General features: G+C 49.1%; 1 protein-coding gene across 2 annotated transcripts; it reads left to right on the top strand.

Moving 5' to 3' along the window:
• Nucleotides 1–581: 581 nt before the first annotated feature.
• On the top strand, nucleotides 582–7,999 carry CDKL2 (cyclin dependent kinase like 2). 2 transcript variants are annotated; one of them, XM_054392198.1, is made up of 12 exons: nucleotides 582–823; nucleotides 1,585–1,779; nucleotides 2,644–2,822; nucleotides 3,574–3,686; nucleotides 3,804–3,943; nucleotides 4,310–4,398; nucleotides 4,914–5,040; nucleotides 5,447–5,724; nucleotides 6,169–6,259; nucleotides 6,932–7,043; nucleotides 7,137–7,243; nucleotides 7,913–7,999. In XM_054392198.1, the coding sequence occupies exons 1-12, from the start codon at nucleotides 656–658 to the stop codon at nucleotides 7,970–7,972; spliced, it is 1,659 nt and encodes a 552-aa protein (XP_054248173.1). In that variant the 5' UTR covers nucleotides 582–655; the 3' UTR covers nucleotides 7,973–7,999. The 2 variants fall into 2 exon arrangements, with proteins under 2 accessions (XP_054248173.1, XP_054248172.1); XM_054392197.1 differs by having other exon boundaries at nucleotides 5,444–5,724.
• Nucleotides 8,000–16,509: the final 8,510 nt, after the last annotated feature.

Below are 16,509 nucleotides of genomic sequence, written 5' to 3'. Positions count from 1 at the left end.
AATATCCTGGCCTGAAACAGGAAGAGTGCGTGACCAGCAGGACTAGGACATGGATCGTTCTCCTGTACTCGGTGAGGCCACTGTGTTCCGTTTTGGGCCACTCGCTCCAAGAAAGACACTGAGGTGCTGCAGAGTGTCCGGAAAAGGGTAATGAAGCCAGTGAAGGGTCTGGAGAACAGGTCCAGTGAGGAGCAGCTGAGGGAACTGCGGTTGTTTCGTCTGGAGGAGGCTGAGGGGAGACCTCCTTGCTCTCTCTCTCTCCTCAACTCCCTGAAATGAGGTGGGAGTGAGGTGGAGGGTCGGACTTTTCTCACAAGTAACTAGTGCTAGAACAAGAGGAAATGGCCTAAAGTTGTGCCAGGAGAGGTTTAGACTGGATATTAGGAAAAAAAAAACACAAGAGCAGACTGCCTTCCCTCACAGCCACAGGCAGCGGCGTGCCGTACGGCGCGGCTGTTGCGACAGGTGGGGCGTGCGCGGCGGCGGCGCTTTACGGCGGGCCGCTGCCCTGGCAACCGTGCCTTGAGCTTGGGCCTGTGGAGCAGCAGCGCGACCTGAAGCTTCCACCCAGGCCCCTTCAGCCGAGCCCCATCCCTTCAACCTGCCACGGCCTAGAGGAGTTTCCCTCGACTGCCCGCGGAGGGAAATTGTGGCCATGGAGAAGTACCAAGTGCTGGGCCTGGTGGGAGAAGGCAGCTACGGGATGGTGACCAGGTGTAGAAACAAGGAGAACGGGCAGATTGTCGCCGTCAAGAAGTTCCTGGAAAGTGAGGATGATGCTGTGGTGAGGAAGATCGCCGTGAGGGAAATCAGGCTGCTGAAGGTGAGCAGGGGACTGTGGGGGGCAGCTGAGGTGAGCAGGCCTGTGTTTTCCAGCAAAGTCAGACCAAACCAATGGCTTTTTCGTGGGTTTATGTTTAAATTTGTAGCTTCTCGTTCATCTGGGAGACATTTATGTCTCCGTTGCAAGCCATTGCACCGAGATGGTTAATAGAGTGTGAGCTTTTATATTTTGAAGCTCCTGTAGTTATTATTCTAGTAACCTGCTCTGCTGCAGGCAAGGGAAACGATAATCTAGTGGAAAGTGTCCGTGCTTATGGCAGGGGAGGTTAGAAATAGATGATCTTTAAGGTCCCTTCCAATCCAAACCATTCTGTGATTCTATGATCCTCTAGATTGTCTAGTTTTAACCTCCCTTCCTTGGACAGGGACACTTTCTACTAAACCAGATTGCGCAAGGCCCCATCCAACCTGCCTTTGAACACTTCCAGGCTTGAAGCCACCACAGCATCTCTGGGCCACCTATCTCTGGGCACCTCATCACCCTCATGGGGAAGAATTTCCTCCTGATGGCTAAACTAAATGAAGGTTCTTCCTGTTTGAAGCCATCACCCCTCATCCTGTTACTATGACATCAAAAAATAAAACAAAGTTTGCAAAGTGAAGTGTATTCTAAAATACCAACAAGCTGATTTTATGAGTTGTTTTTAAGAGTGGTGAATGTGAGTGCCATGACAAGGAGAGCATTCCAAGGCAGCACCCTGGCTGGTTTGCAATTGAAAGATATTTCCTGTTTTATAACAGCAACTCAGGCATGAGAATTTGGTGAACCTGCTGGAAGTGTATAAAAAGAAGAAAAGGTGGTACCTGGTGTTTGAATTTGTGGATCACACAGTGCTTGATGACCTCGAGGCCTTTCCAAATGGGCTGGACTACAGCAGGGTTCGGAAATACTTGTTTCAGATCATCAGAGGAATAGCCTTTTGTCACAGCCACAATGTAAGTATGCACCAGGAGGTAGTGCTGCAGTTCACCTCGGATTCATAGATGTGCGTTATTTTAAATATATATTAAAACTTAGAGAAATAAATCTTTGGTTGAGGCAGGGCAGAAGGGAAGGACTGAATTTCATATAAAATGTCAGAGCTTGATGTCAGCTAATCCAGCAGTTTGACTGATTTGTGGGAGTGTTTCAAGGGAAAAGTTCAGAAGTCCCTGGGCATCCAATACTTGGTGGGACATCATTGCAGCTTGGCTTATCTTTTCAAAAGTTTGATGTTCCCAGTCTATATGAACATGTAGGCTGGCATTTTCTCTTTCAGTATTTTCAGAACCTCTCTGTTGATTGCTGAGTGGTTCCTCAATTTAACCCCAGTTGTGTAACTGTGCACAATAACACACATTGATACACTTTTAAGCTGGGGAAAGCGTCTCTTACAAAATCCTAAAATACTTTTTGCATTTAACTGCAGGACATGCCCATGACCCTTGCAGCATTTCCAGCTTTTAAATGTGTGGTCTAGGCCAGATTTTCAATTATCCTAAATTGTGCCTGTTAAAATCCCTCCAGTAAATACACTTGCAGAACATATGCAGAGAGATACATAAAACACACCCAAAATTTAGATGTTCTGTGTTTGCCTGTGCACTCGGTCGTGGACTGTGTGCACACCACTGTCTCTTACAGCCTCCATATGTTTCCCACGGCTGGAAAAAAAAGTGATTTTCTACCTGGGTGTGAGAAAGCTGCTATTTTTGGTGAGCCAGTCAGTGTGAGGGAGCTACTATTTTTGATAAGCCAGTCAACTTACTCTGTAGACACAGGTCATTTTATTTGTTTTGACTTGCCTTTTCCCTGTGCAGATAATACATCGGGACATTAAGCCAGAGAACATCCTGGTTTCCCAGTCAGGAGTTGTCAAGCTGTGTGACTTTGGCTTTGCCCGTAGCTTGGCAGCCTCTGGGGAAGCTTACACAGACTACGTGGCAACCCGCTGGTACAGAGCCCCAGAGCTGCTGGTGGGAGACAGCAAGTATGGCAAGTAAGAGACTGGCAGGCAAGGCTGCAGAGGGGTCTGTGGGCACTACTGTGGGGCATTCTCTGTTGGAGTTATAGAGGGAAGGTAGAAAAATCCAAACAATTCTCCAGAGGGGTAGTGGAGTTTCCATCTCTGGAGACTTTCAAAGCCAACCTGGACATGTTCCTATGTGATCTGCTTCAGGTGATCCTGCCTTGGCAGGGGGGTTGGACTCAATGATTTTCAGAGATCAGTTCCAACCCCTACCATTCTGTGATTTCAGGAGGGAGGAGGTGGGATGAATGAGATTTTTCTCACTGGGATCCTCGGTGCTCCAGGTCAGAACTTAAACTGTGTCATTCACAGCTCTGCTAGTGCAATTGTGCAGGGTTTTATATGTCCCTGGATTACCTAAACTTAATGTTCAAGTAAATGTGCTTGAAGAAGTGATGCAGAAAGAAGAGCTGCTTACCTTGGTGCTCTCTAAAGTGCAAGATTCTACTAATGTGTTCTGAGTTCTTAGTATTTTTAAAGCATTGGGGTTTGGATCCTGCTTTTACACCTGACAGGCTTCTGCTAGCATTTGCCTGCTTCCAGAGCTGAATCTTTGCTATTCTTCAGGACGTTTGTAAGTTTGATAAATGGCTCTCTCGCTGTTTAGGGGGACACAGCTGCCCTTGGGGGTTGTAACCTGCTGAAGACTGGCCTGGTTCAGCATTTAGAGGAAAAAGGTGAATGAAGCTGTGCTGAGCTGGGATGGTTTGTTTCTTTCCAGAGCTGTGGATGTGTGGGCTATTGGCTGTCTGATAACAGAAATGCTCACAGGAGAGCCTCTCTTCCCTGGAGATTCAGACATTGACCAGCTCTACCACATCACCAAGTGCCTGGGTAAGCACACCCTGTTGGCCCTTTCAGTAGTGCTCACCCATGATTTCAGCCTCTCAGGTGTTCCCTGGGACTGTTCTGTATTGCTTCCACGTGGTTGCTTTGTTTGTGTGATTCCAGGTAATTTAATTCCAAGACACCAAGAGTTATTCTATAAAAATCCCCTCTTTTCTGGCATGAGGTTGCCTGAAGTGAAGGAGGCTGAATCTCTGGACAAACGATATCCCAAGCTCCCTGCTGCAGTGCTAGACTTAGCCAAGGTAATTAACTGATCACTGAGCACCTCTGCTACAAGGACAGGCTGAGGGAGCGGGGGTTGCTCAGCCTGGAGAAGAGAAGGCTCCAGGGAGACCAAATAGCAGCCTTCCTGTACCTGAAGGGGGCTACAAGAAGGCTGCAGAGGGTGTAGGTACACTGCAACAGGTTGCCCAGGGAGGTGGTTGAGTCCTCATCCCTGGAGCTATTCAAGGTGAGGCTGGACAAGGCTCTGAGCAACCTGCTCTAGTGGAGGATGCTGAATGCAGGGGGATTGGACTGGATGACTTTGGAGGTCCTTTCCAACCCAAACAATTCTATGATTCTATGATTTCTAACATATTTTTCCCTCTGATGTTGACACTTGACAGAAGTGTTTGCAGATTGATCCAGACAAGAGACCATCCTGTGCTGAGCTCCTGCAGTGTGATTTCTTTACCAAAGATGGATTTGCTGAAAGGTAAACAATTCATTTTTTGCCCAAAATGGGTTAATATTAGAAGGAGGTTAGCCAGTTGCACTTGAAGATAGAATGCTGGGTTTGCAGAGCTGACAGTCCCTGAATGTCTTGGGTTTGTTTGGTTTTAGCCTTCCTGGAAGTAGGAGAACAGTTGAAAGGGAACACTTTGCAGTGGCATGTTTGCCTCAGCACCTTGTCACCACATTAATTCATCAGGGTGTGTGCCCAGTCGTGCCTTATTTGGCCAGCACAAGCTTACACTGTGCTCACTGTCTGCATCCACACCAGGCTGGGGTACAAACACATTCATTGCTGAGGAATTCACTTCATTTCATATCCATTTCACACATATGAAATGTGTGTGCTTGCAGGATTTGATTTATTTTAAGGGATACAGCCTATCTGGCAGCCTTATTAGTTGAATTGTTTGATTACTTTAAAGGCTGGACTGAATATCAACTGGTGATGACATAGAGATTAACAGAAGCCTTTTTTTCTCCTTATATGAAATGTAGATTTACTCAGGAGCTTAAATTGAAGATTCAGAAAGAGGCCAGAGACCATCAATTACAAAAGAAATCAAAAATCAGCAAAAGGGACAAAGATGATGTTTTAGAAGAAAGAAAAATGCTTGGTGTCCAGGTTGGTCCAGTTTTCTTCTCCAAACCTGTTACTATTTTTTCTGTATATATATGTGCAGCAGTTTGATTTCATAGCAAAACCAGAAGCGTAATTGTCCATTCCATGCTTTTAAAAAAGCCTGGAGAAGTGTGATGTGAGAAAGCTCACCTTGGGAGGCCACCCTGAGTCTTACCAGTGCTGAAGATGCCCAGCTGAGGACCCCCAGTTGAGTGAGCCCCCACAGCTCTGATACTTGGTGCAATACAGCCTGCCGGCTGCTGTGTGCAAGTTCTGTGCCTTTGATTCCAGCTGTTTAGCTGCTCCAGGGTCCATCAGATTCTTGCAGAATCGTTCAGGCTCAGGCTTTTGACTTGTAATCTGCTCTAAGCTCCCTCTTAAACACGATGGTGCTTCTCTTCCCCAGCAGGACTTCAGCATCGACCCAAAGAGCAGGGAAGCAAAGCTCTTAAAGGCAAAGCGTGCGAAAGCCAACGCAGAGAAAGCAGACCAAGCCTCCCACCTGAGCTCCCTCTATGACAGTGCCATCAACCCATTCAAAATAAGCCCTCAAACCAGCCTCAAAGATTCCAGTAGCAGCTTGGACTATGCCAAGAACATTGGCATAACAGTGATCCCTCCCATCAACCAGAACGTTTCTCCCACTACAGTCGGGATGGGTCATATGCCTGGGAACCTTAATTACAGGTATGGGAGCAGAGCTAGAAGGGCTTTTATCCATCATCCCTCTTGCTGAGGAGCTGTGAGAGAGGTGCTGGTGATGTGAGAACGTCAGGTTGAGGGCCTGGGACAGGCCAGGGCTGGGAGCAGCTCTTGGGTGGAAGATTGTGCATGAATCCAAAAGCCTGGCTTCCCCTTGAGCAGCTGCATAGGGTCCTTGTGTGCCTGCTTTTGGCAAAGTTCTCCAGAACAGCAGTTTGCCAGCTGCTGTGACAATGGCCTTGCTTTGAGTGGTGGCTTGTCCTTTGGACCAAACTGCTCTGTTAACTGAGCTCACCAAAGGATGTTCTCCCCACAAGCCCTTCTTTCTAAGCACATAATGACAGTGTTTCTGGATGTCTTGGATTTGTTCTTTATATTTCCACCATGTTACCCCAGTTAATACAAAGTTTGGGACATTTTTGATTACAGAGTTGATGAAAAGAGTAAAAAATACCTGAACCCATTTCTAAAGCAACAGAAGCATTCTCCAGCAGGCCGTTACAGTGTCAGCTTGACATCAGTGAGTCCTCTTTCTTTCCCCCTTGGCAAAGCAAAGGTAAAATCTGAACTCAAGTATGTATTTTATTGCCAGGAATCCCATCTGTTACAGTCCCAACTAGAAATAATCCTTTCTTCAACCCTTTTTTTGTCCTTACAAGTCTGTCATCTGTTACCTTTTGCTAATAGTTACCTGATATGAAACATTTTGTGTCAGAGGACAATATTAATGAGGGGAGGAGTCCAACACAGGATATTTGCGAGGCTCAGAATGTATCCATGGCCTCTTGGCTGGCCAGAAGGGGTAGACCATATGTGCTGTGCTACTGAAGCAGAACTGAGGATGTGGGTTGAACATTGGCAGGGTCTAATTTAGTCACACTATAAATGCATTAAAAATTGATGATGAAAACAAGTGAAAAGGGAAGCTTCCTACTGCACTCACTACCTAGGCAATATTTTCTCCAGGAGGGACGTTTCCCTTTTTACAGGCAACTCATCCAAACCATTTTCCAAGTGTTGTATTTTGCAGCCTCACTTTGATGATGGGGTGGGTTTAGCTGTGCCTGTTCTGTTGTTTATGCAGTACAAGTGACTCTTGAGCAGAACAGATTCCTTCACACATTAGTTTCTTTTACTCTGGCTTTGGGGGTTTTTCCCTATATTTTCCTGAGCCTTATGCCCTTGATTACAGGTGACTAATGAAAAAAACATCCTTCAGGCCAACAGGAAAAAATGGGAATTCTCTAAGACAGATGTGCGTTTGCCAGAGCTAAATCATCTTCCTGAACTGAGAGGAGTGGAAGGTATGAGCTTTGCTGTCCCTAAATAAAACCTGGGTACTAAAGAGGTGGCAGGAAGCAGAGTGCATTACAACAGTAATTCCTTCTGTTTTGCAGCATGGCATCCCAGATTCCTGAAAAAGGAAAATAAAACCATTTTAGAGTCCCGTGTCCCTTCCCTTGCTGCTATAGACCTCCATAACCCAAGTCTGGCCTCCCAGCAGGTAAAAAAGCAATGAAATAGTTTGTGCTGCTCTGTGTTTGTTTGATTCAGGACTTTCTGAACACTGTGACCCACAAATTTCCACTGTGACTCTTAACAGAAGCAGAACTTGCTTGGTTTTGTAGCTGAGGCATTAATGCTAGGGGAAAAGAGAAAGGTCACAGATGGAATATGGGGCTCTGAATGATGAAACATGGGTCAGCTAAATACTAGATTCTCACTGCTAAGTCAGACAGCCTGCATTGTTACTATTTCAGCTGCCTGGATTTTTACCAGAGTTAAAAGGGAACCAAGAGGGACGTGTTTCAAAGAGAGCTCATCTGGCTGAGTTAGATGTCAAGGGGCTGAGTGCAGTAGGGAGTAAGAAACTATAGGAGCCTGGTATAGGGAGAGAAGGGGAGAACTTGCAGCTCTCTTTAAGATTAATTCCCTAGTAAAACTGAGATGTTATTTGAGAGGTAAGTAATTCCATAGATAGTCACTTTGGCTACCTCACTTCCATCTGAGATTTGGCAGACTGTGTTGGGGGAGGAAGCATTTGAAGTCTGATTTGATCAAAGAACAGATTTAAGTTCCACGTTGGCACTGCTTATGTCCCTAGAAGGTGATTTCTGATTGTTCTCTTGTTTTTTGGAAGTTGATCCTCTGTTTTTTCTTTCCTGATTCACAGTTGTCAGGGACCTTGTTGCCTGATGCATTAGAAGGCAGCTTCCCCAGAGTTGAGCAATAGACCTATGGAGAAGATCACACCTATCTGTGAAAGGTGGAGGTAGGCTTTAATTTCTGCAGTCCTGATAGTAGAAGTTTGGGAAAAAGAGACCTTGCTAAAGTTGTCTTATGTGTGTCTCATCTTCTCCTGCCTAAATGATTCCTAAATGTCGCTGTAACGAAGGAAGCACATCATGAGGGAATACCTTTGTGGTTTTGTAGCCTGTCCATGACATCATTCTGCTCTTCTCCTCTTGCTGCAGGTTGCTAAAACAGTGGGGACAACCCGCCTGAGTTTCCAGGTGCTAGAGCTGCAAGGTGTCAGCAGGAGAGAGGAGCATCTCTTGCTCTTGTTGGTGCACCAGACTGCCATGGGAAGTGGCTCAGGTCCAGCTTGAGGACAGAGCTCATGCTGCCATCACTGCTGCATTTCTTGCATGCACAACACAACTCCTGAGATGCTGACTTTCTGGCCTAGGGCCAGGTCTTGTCTGAGGGTACTTGGAGAAAAATAGTGGTGCCTGGTGTGTGGCAAGGGCAGAAGCTGGTTTGGAGGATTTGGAAGGAAGTTGGGCTTTGGTTTTGTCTAACTGCTGCCCTCATGAGGGTTTCTCTTTTTAAATGAACAGTGAGGAGAGCAGAGAGCTGCTCTATTTGCCATGTTGTGGTGGGGGCTACCTGACCTGTACTGGAAAACACTTTTGCCTTGACAAAAATGTCAGTGAAGAAAATGTTTGTGCAAGAAATACAACCTGTGAGTGTTCCCAGCTGTTCACACCCCTGCTAATGCTCAGCAGCAGTGTGACCTTGTGTGAGGTCCCTTTTCCCTCCACGCTTTCATCCCCCAGTCTGTGGGTAGCTGTCTTGCAGGTGTTTAGCTGGGCCTGTTGTCTGGCCGTGCTGGGTGAAGCAAGACTATCTGTGTGAAATGCTGAACCATGTAGCATTGTGAAGTGGCTTCTCTGAGTGCTCAGTAGCTCACTGAAGTCATCAGTCCTTTTAGGTCCCTAAAGGAACCTTGGAGTTCCTTGAGGGGAAGTGGGACAAGTGTAAAACTCACAGGGAGAGAAAGATGACATTGCCTTTATCTCAGGACTGTTAGGAGACCTCCAGAGCTGGCTGGAGTCAGCCCTGTGGTATCCCTGTGTTGCTCATAACTCTGTTCTGCAGCAGCTCAAGGCTGCTGTTCCATCTCACACCCTTGTGTGATGTAGTTTTGGATCTTGTCTTTCCACAGAATGCAGCCTGTCCCATCCATGTGCCATGGCAGAATGCAGTATGGATGTCACCGTATCTACAGCTCTGTGGCCGTGCTGCGTTTGACATGTATATTAAAATCTGTAAATAAAAGGACAGATTGCAAATGCCTTGGTGTGTGCTTGCAGGTGGAAGGGTGGGCTTGGTCTCCCCTGGACTTTGTGTCCTATCTGTTGCATCCAGGACTTGAGAATCAGCTTGTATTTAACAGTTGACATCCCATCTCTTGAAGCCATTCCTGAGCAGAGATTCCTGATGTCACCCATGGACAAATCCAACCAAGCTACTTGCCTAAAATTGAGATTTCACCCAAGGCCCCAGTGGACAAGAGCAGCCAGGGCCAGGTGCTTCTCCCAGCAGGTGATAGCCCCAGCACCCATGGGTGCTGGGTCCTCCTGGAGCAAACAGCTTCTCCTGGAAAACAATTCAGAAGAAACCTCCTTGCTTGGCAGCTGTGGGCTGCTGTCCCCTGTGCTGCATCCAACAGGCAAGACTTGGGGGGTTATTTTGGAAGGGGAAAGTTTTAGGGGATTCAGGTGAAAGAAAGAAGGTTGGGGTGAGGGGGAAGAAGGTTTTGGAGAAGAGGGAGTAAAACGTTTTGGAAGACGATTTTAGGGAAATGGGAGTCAAAAAAAAAAGAGGGTTGGGGGAGAAGGGAATAAGGAAAGTTCTCTGGGGGAAGAAAGGTTTAAAGAAAGAGGGGGGATAAGTGTTTAAGGAGAAGGGTGGCTAACTGAGCAGCGCTGACTGCCACCGCTCAGCGCTGGCACACTGCACCACTGGGCCGGGCGGGTTGGGGGCGGCCCTGGCATCGGGTGGGGAGAAAAGGCTGCGAGCACTACCGACGGAGCTGCCTGCTGCAGGTGAGGGGGTGGCGAAGCAGGGGGCACACAGCAGGAGGGGGCTACCGGTAGTCTGCATCACACACTGGAGTGTGGGGGTAAATAGCTATGCAGTTACTGAGCAGTGTAGTTTTCGCAGGGCGCTCCAAAACCCCCTTCCCGCCCCCCGTCTCCGGAGACCATAGCAACTGCACAGCTGCAGTGCCGGCAATTAAACACACGGTGGCATCAGTGAGCAGCGGCAGGGCGGTACACACCGCTGCCGCCCCGCTGCCCGCGTAGGCGCCCTGGGCACGCCGGAGCCGCTCTAAACGCTGTGGTTTGACTTGGCGGCCCCGGAGTGGTCGCCGGGTGAAGGTGAGCGGGGCTGCTCCGTCCGTTACCGGGCGAGCGTTTGGGATGGGAACAGGAAACGGACCTTTGTGTGGGCGAGGGGTCTGCTAGGCGGCTGAGCAGGCAGCTTGGTTCCCCCATCCCTCTGAGGATGCCAGTCAAATGGTGTCTCCCTCCCGCACCTCCCAGTGAAGGGGGCTGCTCTGTGTCCCTCTGCCGGCAGCTCGGTGCCGTCGCTGTCCGGCCCACACTGCATGGAGGGGCAGGGTCTGTGCCTGGGCGGGGAGGACCTGCCTTGTTTACGCTTCTGCGGCGGCGATGACAAGAGGGGAGGGAGGGAGGCACTGACTCCCCTTTTTCTTTACCTCTCTTTCGCGCTGCCCCCCCCCCCCACGGAGCTCTGGGCAGTGGAGTCGGGGGCGTGGAGAAGCGCTGAGCCGTTTAGAGGGACGGGGGATGCGGCTGGTGACGGGGACTGGCTGCTGGAAGGCAGCTGGGAGGCTGCGCTGGAGGCGACTTGAGACCTGTCCTGCAGCAGAAGTCAAGCTGAGGGTCAGGGAATGATGAAGATCTGTCTTGTGTGGTCTTCTGCTGGGTATGCAAACACCGAGCACAGAGGGGCAGCCTCTGTTTTGCTGTTGCTTGTATTAACAGAACTGTGGAACTGGTAACATGGAATGAAATCCTACCAACTCTTGGAGTCAGGATGTTTGAGGAAAATACATTTTGAGAAGAGCTCTCACTGCCTGTCTTGTGCAGTAGACTGGCTCATGTTGCTGCCTCTGGTTAACCTGCTCTCATCTTCACTTGAGGATTTCTCAGGTGTTTTTTTTACATCAAGAGAAGAAGGCAAAACATGTCTACCCTGACTTAACACAAGGAATCACCTTTAAATACTAAAAGTAAATTATCTGTGATTACACAGTGTGAGCTGGAAGAGTTAATACTGCCTCAAAGGGTATTTTCTGCTCTGTCCCCTGGTTGCAAACCAGTCATCTGGTTGCTAGGATCATGGTTGCAATGTATTGCTGAGTGTCCTGCTTGTGCCACAGCTTCTCTCTCTCTTTTCTTGCTGTGCAGATCCTGTGCAACAACTGCAATGCCAGCTCTACAGTGCAGTTCCATCTCATAGGCATGAAGTGCAAAAATGGGTCCTACAACGCTGCCCGGGATGGAAAGTGCCAGCTGCCTTTGGAGGAGCAGTGACCCACAACCTGCTGAATTCAGCTGGACTGGGAGAACTCTGCCTTGGAAGAGACTTAACCTATTTAAACCCAACATTTTCAGTACAGATTCATTCAAAGTGAAATGATTACCAGTTTAAATGCTGAGGCAAAGGAGGTTTGCTGATTGTGCACCCCTCTCCCTCCTGGACAGGGCACAGCACAGTCAGGCCCTTCAGCACATTCTGCATGGATCAGTGTGGTGCTGGATGAATGTTTCTTTCTGGAGAGAATGACCCCCTTTAAAAGGGCCATTTTCCATGTAGGAGAAGAGGCAGCCTAGAAAAATAGCTAATGAGATTCACAATGAGAAAGGTGACGCAGCTGACACAGCAGAAGGTGCTTTGGGGCAGCTGAAGGTTGTGAGCACAACAGGAGGTGGAGGTGCAGCTATGCTGCTTGCAGCTGATGGGGAAAATTGGTAGCTTTGGAGAGTGGCCTTTTTACATAAAGCTGAGATGGCAGAGTTTGAGGCAAGCACATTTTGTTCCCTTTGCATTCAGGGTCTCGGAGCGTCTGGAGAGGGTGAGCTTGCAGAAATCACATCCCTTGGCTTGACGTGTTGACACGTGCCTGCAGAATTCCCAGCACAATGAGGCCAGCCTGCCTCTGTACCTGCATGAACAGCCCCAAAATCCAGCTTCAGAGCCACCTTTCTCCCCCAGACACGCATCCAATACGTTGTCACTTCACGCTGGTTCCTCTGCCCAGCTGCAGTCACCTTCACACCCATATTGTCCTCATTTTGCTTTATTCCAAGGCTGAGGTGGTGTAGGCTTTTAGACATTAACAGCTTGATGTTCTGGTGGTGAAATGCACCAAGGGAAGCACAAACTATTGTCAGGATTGATGTGGGGCTGAGCCTGAGATGTTTGATAAAGTAACACTGGAGTGTGGTGACCAGTTTTCTGTAGTTTTATTGTTTTTTTTTTTTTTTAATGTTACCTGATTTGATGGGAAGGGAGAGAATTGTGAGTAGAGCTGTGCTTTTAAGAACCAGCCAACCTTCATGGAATGTCCTGGCTGAGGAGTTTCACAGTCTAAGTAATGCAGAAAGTTCTCAATTTCTCAGAGTTTCAGAACACGACATAAAATACCTGTTTCCAAAAGCCCAGTTACTCTTTCTACCAGGAAGTAGCATTTTTGTTCTTAATCTGGCAGTGCCCCTTTCATGTATGAAATACCAGGACTCAATGATCTTGTCATTGTGGCTTGCCTTTACTGGAGTATCTCTTTCTGAAGCACTTCCTCTGCTCTAAATAAATGTTAAATAATGTCTCTAGTAAACAGATGACATCATGTGTGATGTGACCTGCTCTTACACATCTACTCTGGAAACTCCTACCTGAGCTTAAGTGAGTCAGCACTGAAGAATGAGGTTAGATGTCTGGATGTGTCACCCCTGGGTCTCCCTGAGGAAAATACTGCTCTGTGTTGCCTTAGTTCTGTGGTATCTTGGCACAGCATGGTGAGAACTGGTCCCAGTCTGGGTTCCTGAGGTTGGGATGAGCTGGACAGGAGCTTGATGTGATCTCTGGGGGAGAGGATTGAATGGCTTAGGTTAGGAGGGACCTCAGAGATCATCTACTCCAATCCCCTGCCATGGGCAGGGACACCTCCCACCAGCCCAGGTTGCTCAAGGCCTCATCTAATCTGGCCCTGAACACCTCCAGGAAGGGGGCAGCCACAACCACTCTGGGCAACTATTTTCAGAGTCTGACCAGTCTGAGCCAGACTCCTCATGGGTCTCCTTGCTCCTTCACAGTGGTGGTTTATGGACAAGCTGGAGAGGAATTCCCATGAAAAGTGAAACCAGAGCAGCTTGAGTCACCCCAGTGAGCAGGAAGTAATTGTGACTCAGCCAATGTCCCTGCTCTCCCACCCCAAACCCACCCCACCACCCTGCTCCTGAGCTCCAGTACAGGTGTAGATGGCTGTTGGATGTGGTGGGCTTGCCCACACTAACTGGGGGCTGCATCACCACCCCAGTGCCTGTACTGGTGAGCCTTTGGGCAAGGATGCTGTTATCCCACCAGGTCAGATGGACCTCACTGAAGGAGAAGCCCTGCCAGGAAGAACCAAGAGAAGCACTGGTGCCATGAAAGCCTGAAGGCTGGTGATGATGGTGGCCTTGCAGGAGGTGAACCTCTTCAACCATCAATCCAGACTTAATTAAAAACCCAGAGCAGGCAAATTGTCCCTGCAAGCAGCTGCTGGGGAGAAGCAGATGCAGCAACTTGCTCATTAACTGGATGAAATAAATGTTTGAAGAGAGAGCTCAGTCCAGGGCTGCTGCTGAGGTCATGGCCTTGCAAGGGCAAGTGGGGACAGCTCATGGAGAGGTGGGTGAATTCGTGCTGAAGATGTATGGATGGTGTCACTGTTGAGGAGCACAGGGGAACAACATCGGCTTGTGGCTCACCAGAGTGAAGGTGGAATCTGTGTCTCTTTCTGCTATCACTTCCAGAACCTTCTGCTCATTACCAGCAAATTGTTTCCTTTTTGTGCTGTGAGTCCAGGGGAGGTTCTCTGTTGTTTGGGTTTTTTTTTTTTCCCCTGCAGAAGTCCTGTCAGTTCATTCAGCCAATAAAAAATTGGTGCAGCTGGGCAGCCAGCTTTGGCACACTCAGGAGCAAAGTAGGCTTTGATTGTCCTGCTAATTGTAAAACTCTGCTGGTGCAGGCCACAACCACGCAGATCTGATGCTAAATAAGTTGATTTCATCCCAGCTGGAAATTTTCCTCTTTGGTTTCCAACCACAAGAGGAGGCTAAGAGAAAACCTTCAGTTGAGCTGAGCTTTGGAAGTGCAGCTCCCTCCTCAGCTGGACTGTTTTTGCTTTGGGTTGAGAAGGAAAATGATCTTGGAGGTGGGATCCAGCTGGTTTTAGCCTTTTGTTCTCCTGCTTTTGGTGTTTACCTCTGCACAGTGGGAGGGGGACAGCTGGGGAACCTGATGCCACCAGCTGAACTGCTGTATCCTACATTCAGCTTGGCACCAAGCCCTTAGCTCCCTTTGCTGGGGATAGAAATCTCATGTCACAGCAGGAAAAACCAAATAATTTTCCAGGATGATAAATGCAGGAGAGAAAATGGGCAAGGAGCTGCTGTAGGAGCTGGAAGGTGTAGCACTGAGCTCTGCTGTCCTGTCCCATGGAGGGTGAGGAGAGTCCTTGTGTGAACAGTGCTGCTGTGCAAAGTGGCTTTCATTCCCACGTCCCTGGAGTTCCAGTCCCATGGCTTGGGGCATCTGGGGAGGCTGATCTCCTGCATCCTGACCCTTCCACGTTGGGGGAGCAGCAGGGTCTGCTCAGCTTCTCCATGGCTGTGGGACAGTCAGACCTACGATTCCTAAAATGGGGAGCTGGTACTGCTTCCCACCCTCACTGTGGACTGGCATCAAGGGGAGAGACATGGCACTGACCTTGGGGTGGGCACAGTGTCAGCCATCTCCATCCTGCCATGTGCTCCCTGAGCTTGGGTGTGCCCAAGCAGCAAAGAGCTGTCAGGAGCAGGAAGGGTGCTTGGGATCAGAGAGGTTTGATAGTCCTGGGATGAAGGCAGTGTGGTGGCCTGGCCACCAAAACTGTCCTTCATGCTGGAGGGCATGGCAGTGAGGTTTCACAGAGAATCACAGAATGATGGGGGTTGGAAGGCACCTCTGGAAACTGAGTCCAACCTCCCTGCCAGAGCAGGTTCACCCAGAGCAGGTTGCACAGGATGGCATCCAGGCAGGTTTGGAATGTCTCCAGAGATGGAGACTCCACCACCTCTCTGGGCAGCATGTTCCAGTGCTCCACCTCCCTCAACAAAAAGAAGCTCCTCCTCATGTTTAGATGAAATTTGCTGTGTTCAGATTTGTGTCCCTTATCCCTTGCCTCCTGCCAGCCAAACTGGAGCCTTGCTGGCCGGTGTGGGGTGAAATCAGGAGCAGAGGGGATTGTCACTGCCTTGTGGGGAAAATGTGGTGTCCCAGCAGGCACAGGGCTGCAGGCACAAACAAGGTCAGCAGAGCTATTAATAAAGCCAGGGCCTGCCCAAGTATGTGGCACTTGGGAGAGGGACTTGTACAGCCAACAAACAGAGCAAGGCAGGACCTGGGGGCCTCAGCTGAGCCCTCCAGCCCTGCAGGAAGGTGCAGGGCAGTGGCTTGGCAGTAGTGGAAAAAGGTTATTCCCAGTTTTGGACTGGAAGAATAAGTTTGATGACTCTGTGTTTCATGGCTTGCTGGCAGAAAGCAGGTAAGCATGGTCTGAGGTCCAAGAACATAATTTATGGGGGAAATGGGGGTGCTGTATATTGAACCTGCTCTGTAGCCTTCTCTTCCTGTGGGTTCCTCACCAGCTGGCTGCACACCCAGGGCTGGGTGTGTGAGTGCCATGGTGGAGCTGTTGGGGTGCTGAGGTGGTAGCCCAGAGCTGGTGGATGCTCCTCTGGTGGCAGTGGCTGTGAAACTCAACCCAAAGCTCAGGGAGTGGTTTTGAGCTGCACCCCCAGGAGCGGTTGGAGAAGGCAGGGAGAGCTCTGCTGCTGGCCCTCACCTCCTGGGTAGGAGAAAAGCCTGCTGTGAGGCTGTTCAGGCTCCTCCTTGCTTGAGCACGTTTCAAAAGCCCTGTCCCACAGCAGAATCACAGAATGGTAAGGGTTGGAAGGGACCCCTGGAGACAGCAAGTCCAAGCCCCTTGCCAGAGCAGGATCACCTAGAGCAGCTTGCACAGGAATGCATCTAGGTGGGTTTTGAAAGTCTGCAGAGAAGGAGACTCGAGGGGCTGAGGCTGATGTTTTGCCCATGCCTGGCTGCAGAGACACCATCTGGGTTTTTTCTGTCCAACTGGAAGGAACGTAGTTGGGGAGAGGCTCCTCACATCCTGCTATTTATAACTCGGAGGGCTAGCAGAGCATCTGT

This window comes from Indicator indicator, chromosome 25 (assembly GCF_027791375.1).
Source record: "Indicator indicator isolate 239-I01 chromosome 25, UM_Iind_1.1, whole genome shotgun sequence".
Taxonomy (NCBI): domain Eukaryota; kingdom Metazoa; phylum Chordata; class Aves; order Piciformes; family Indicatoridae; genus Indicator; species Indicator indicator.
Note: the sequence above shows the minus strand (reverse complement) of the source record. Positions and strands in the feature narration are given on the sequence as shown.

Bases quoted from the DNA above. Each gene is read 5' to 3' on its own strand.
- CDKL2 (XM_054392197.1), top strand. From the start codon at position 656: ATGGAGAAGTACCAAGTGCTGGGCCTGGTGGGAGAAGGCAGCTACGGG. The intron at 5,041-5,443 runs GTTGGTCCAGTT...TCTCTTCCCCAG, and splicing joins GAAAAATGCTTGGTGTCCAG to CAGGACTTCAGCATCGACCC. The intron at 7,044-7,136 runs GTATGAGCTTTG...TCTGTTTTGCAG, and splicing joins TGAACTGAGAGGAGTGGAAG to CATGGCATCCCAGATTCCTG.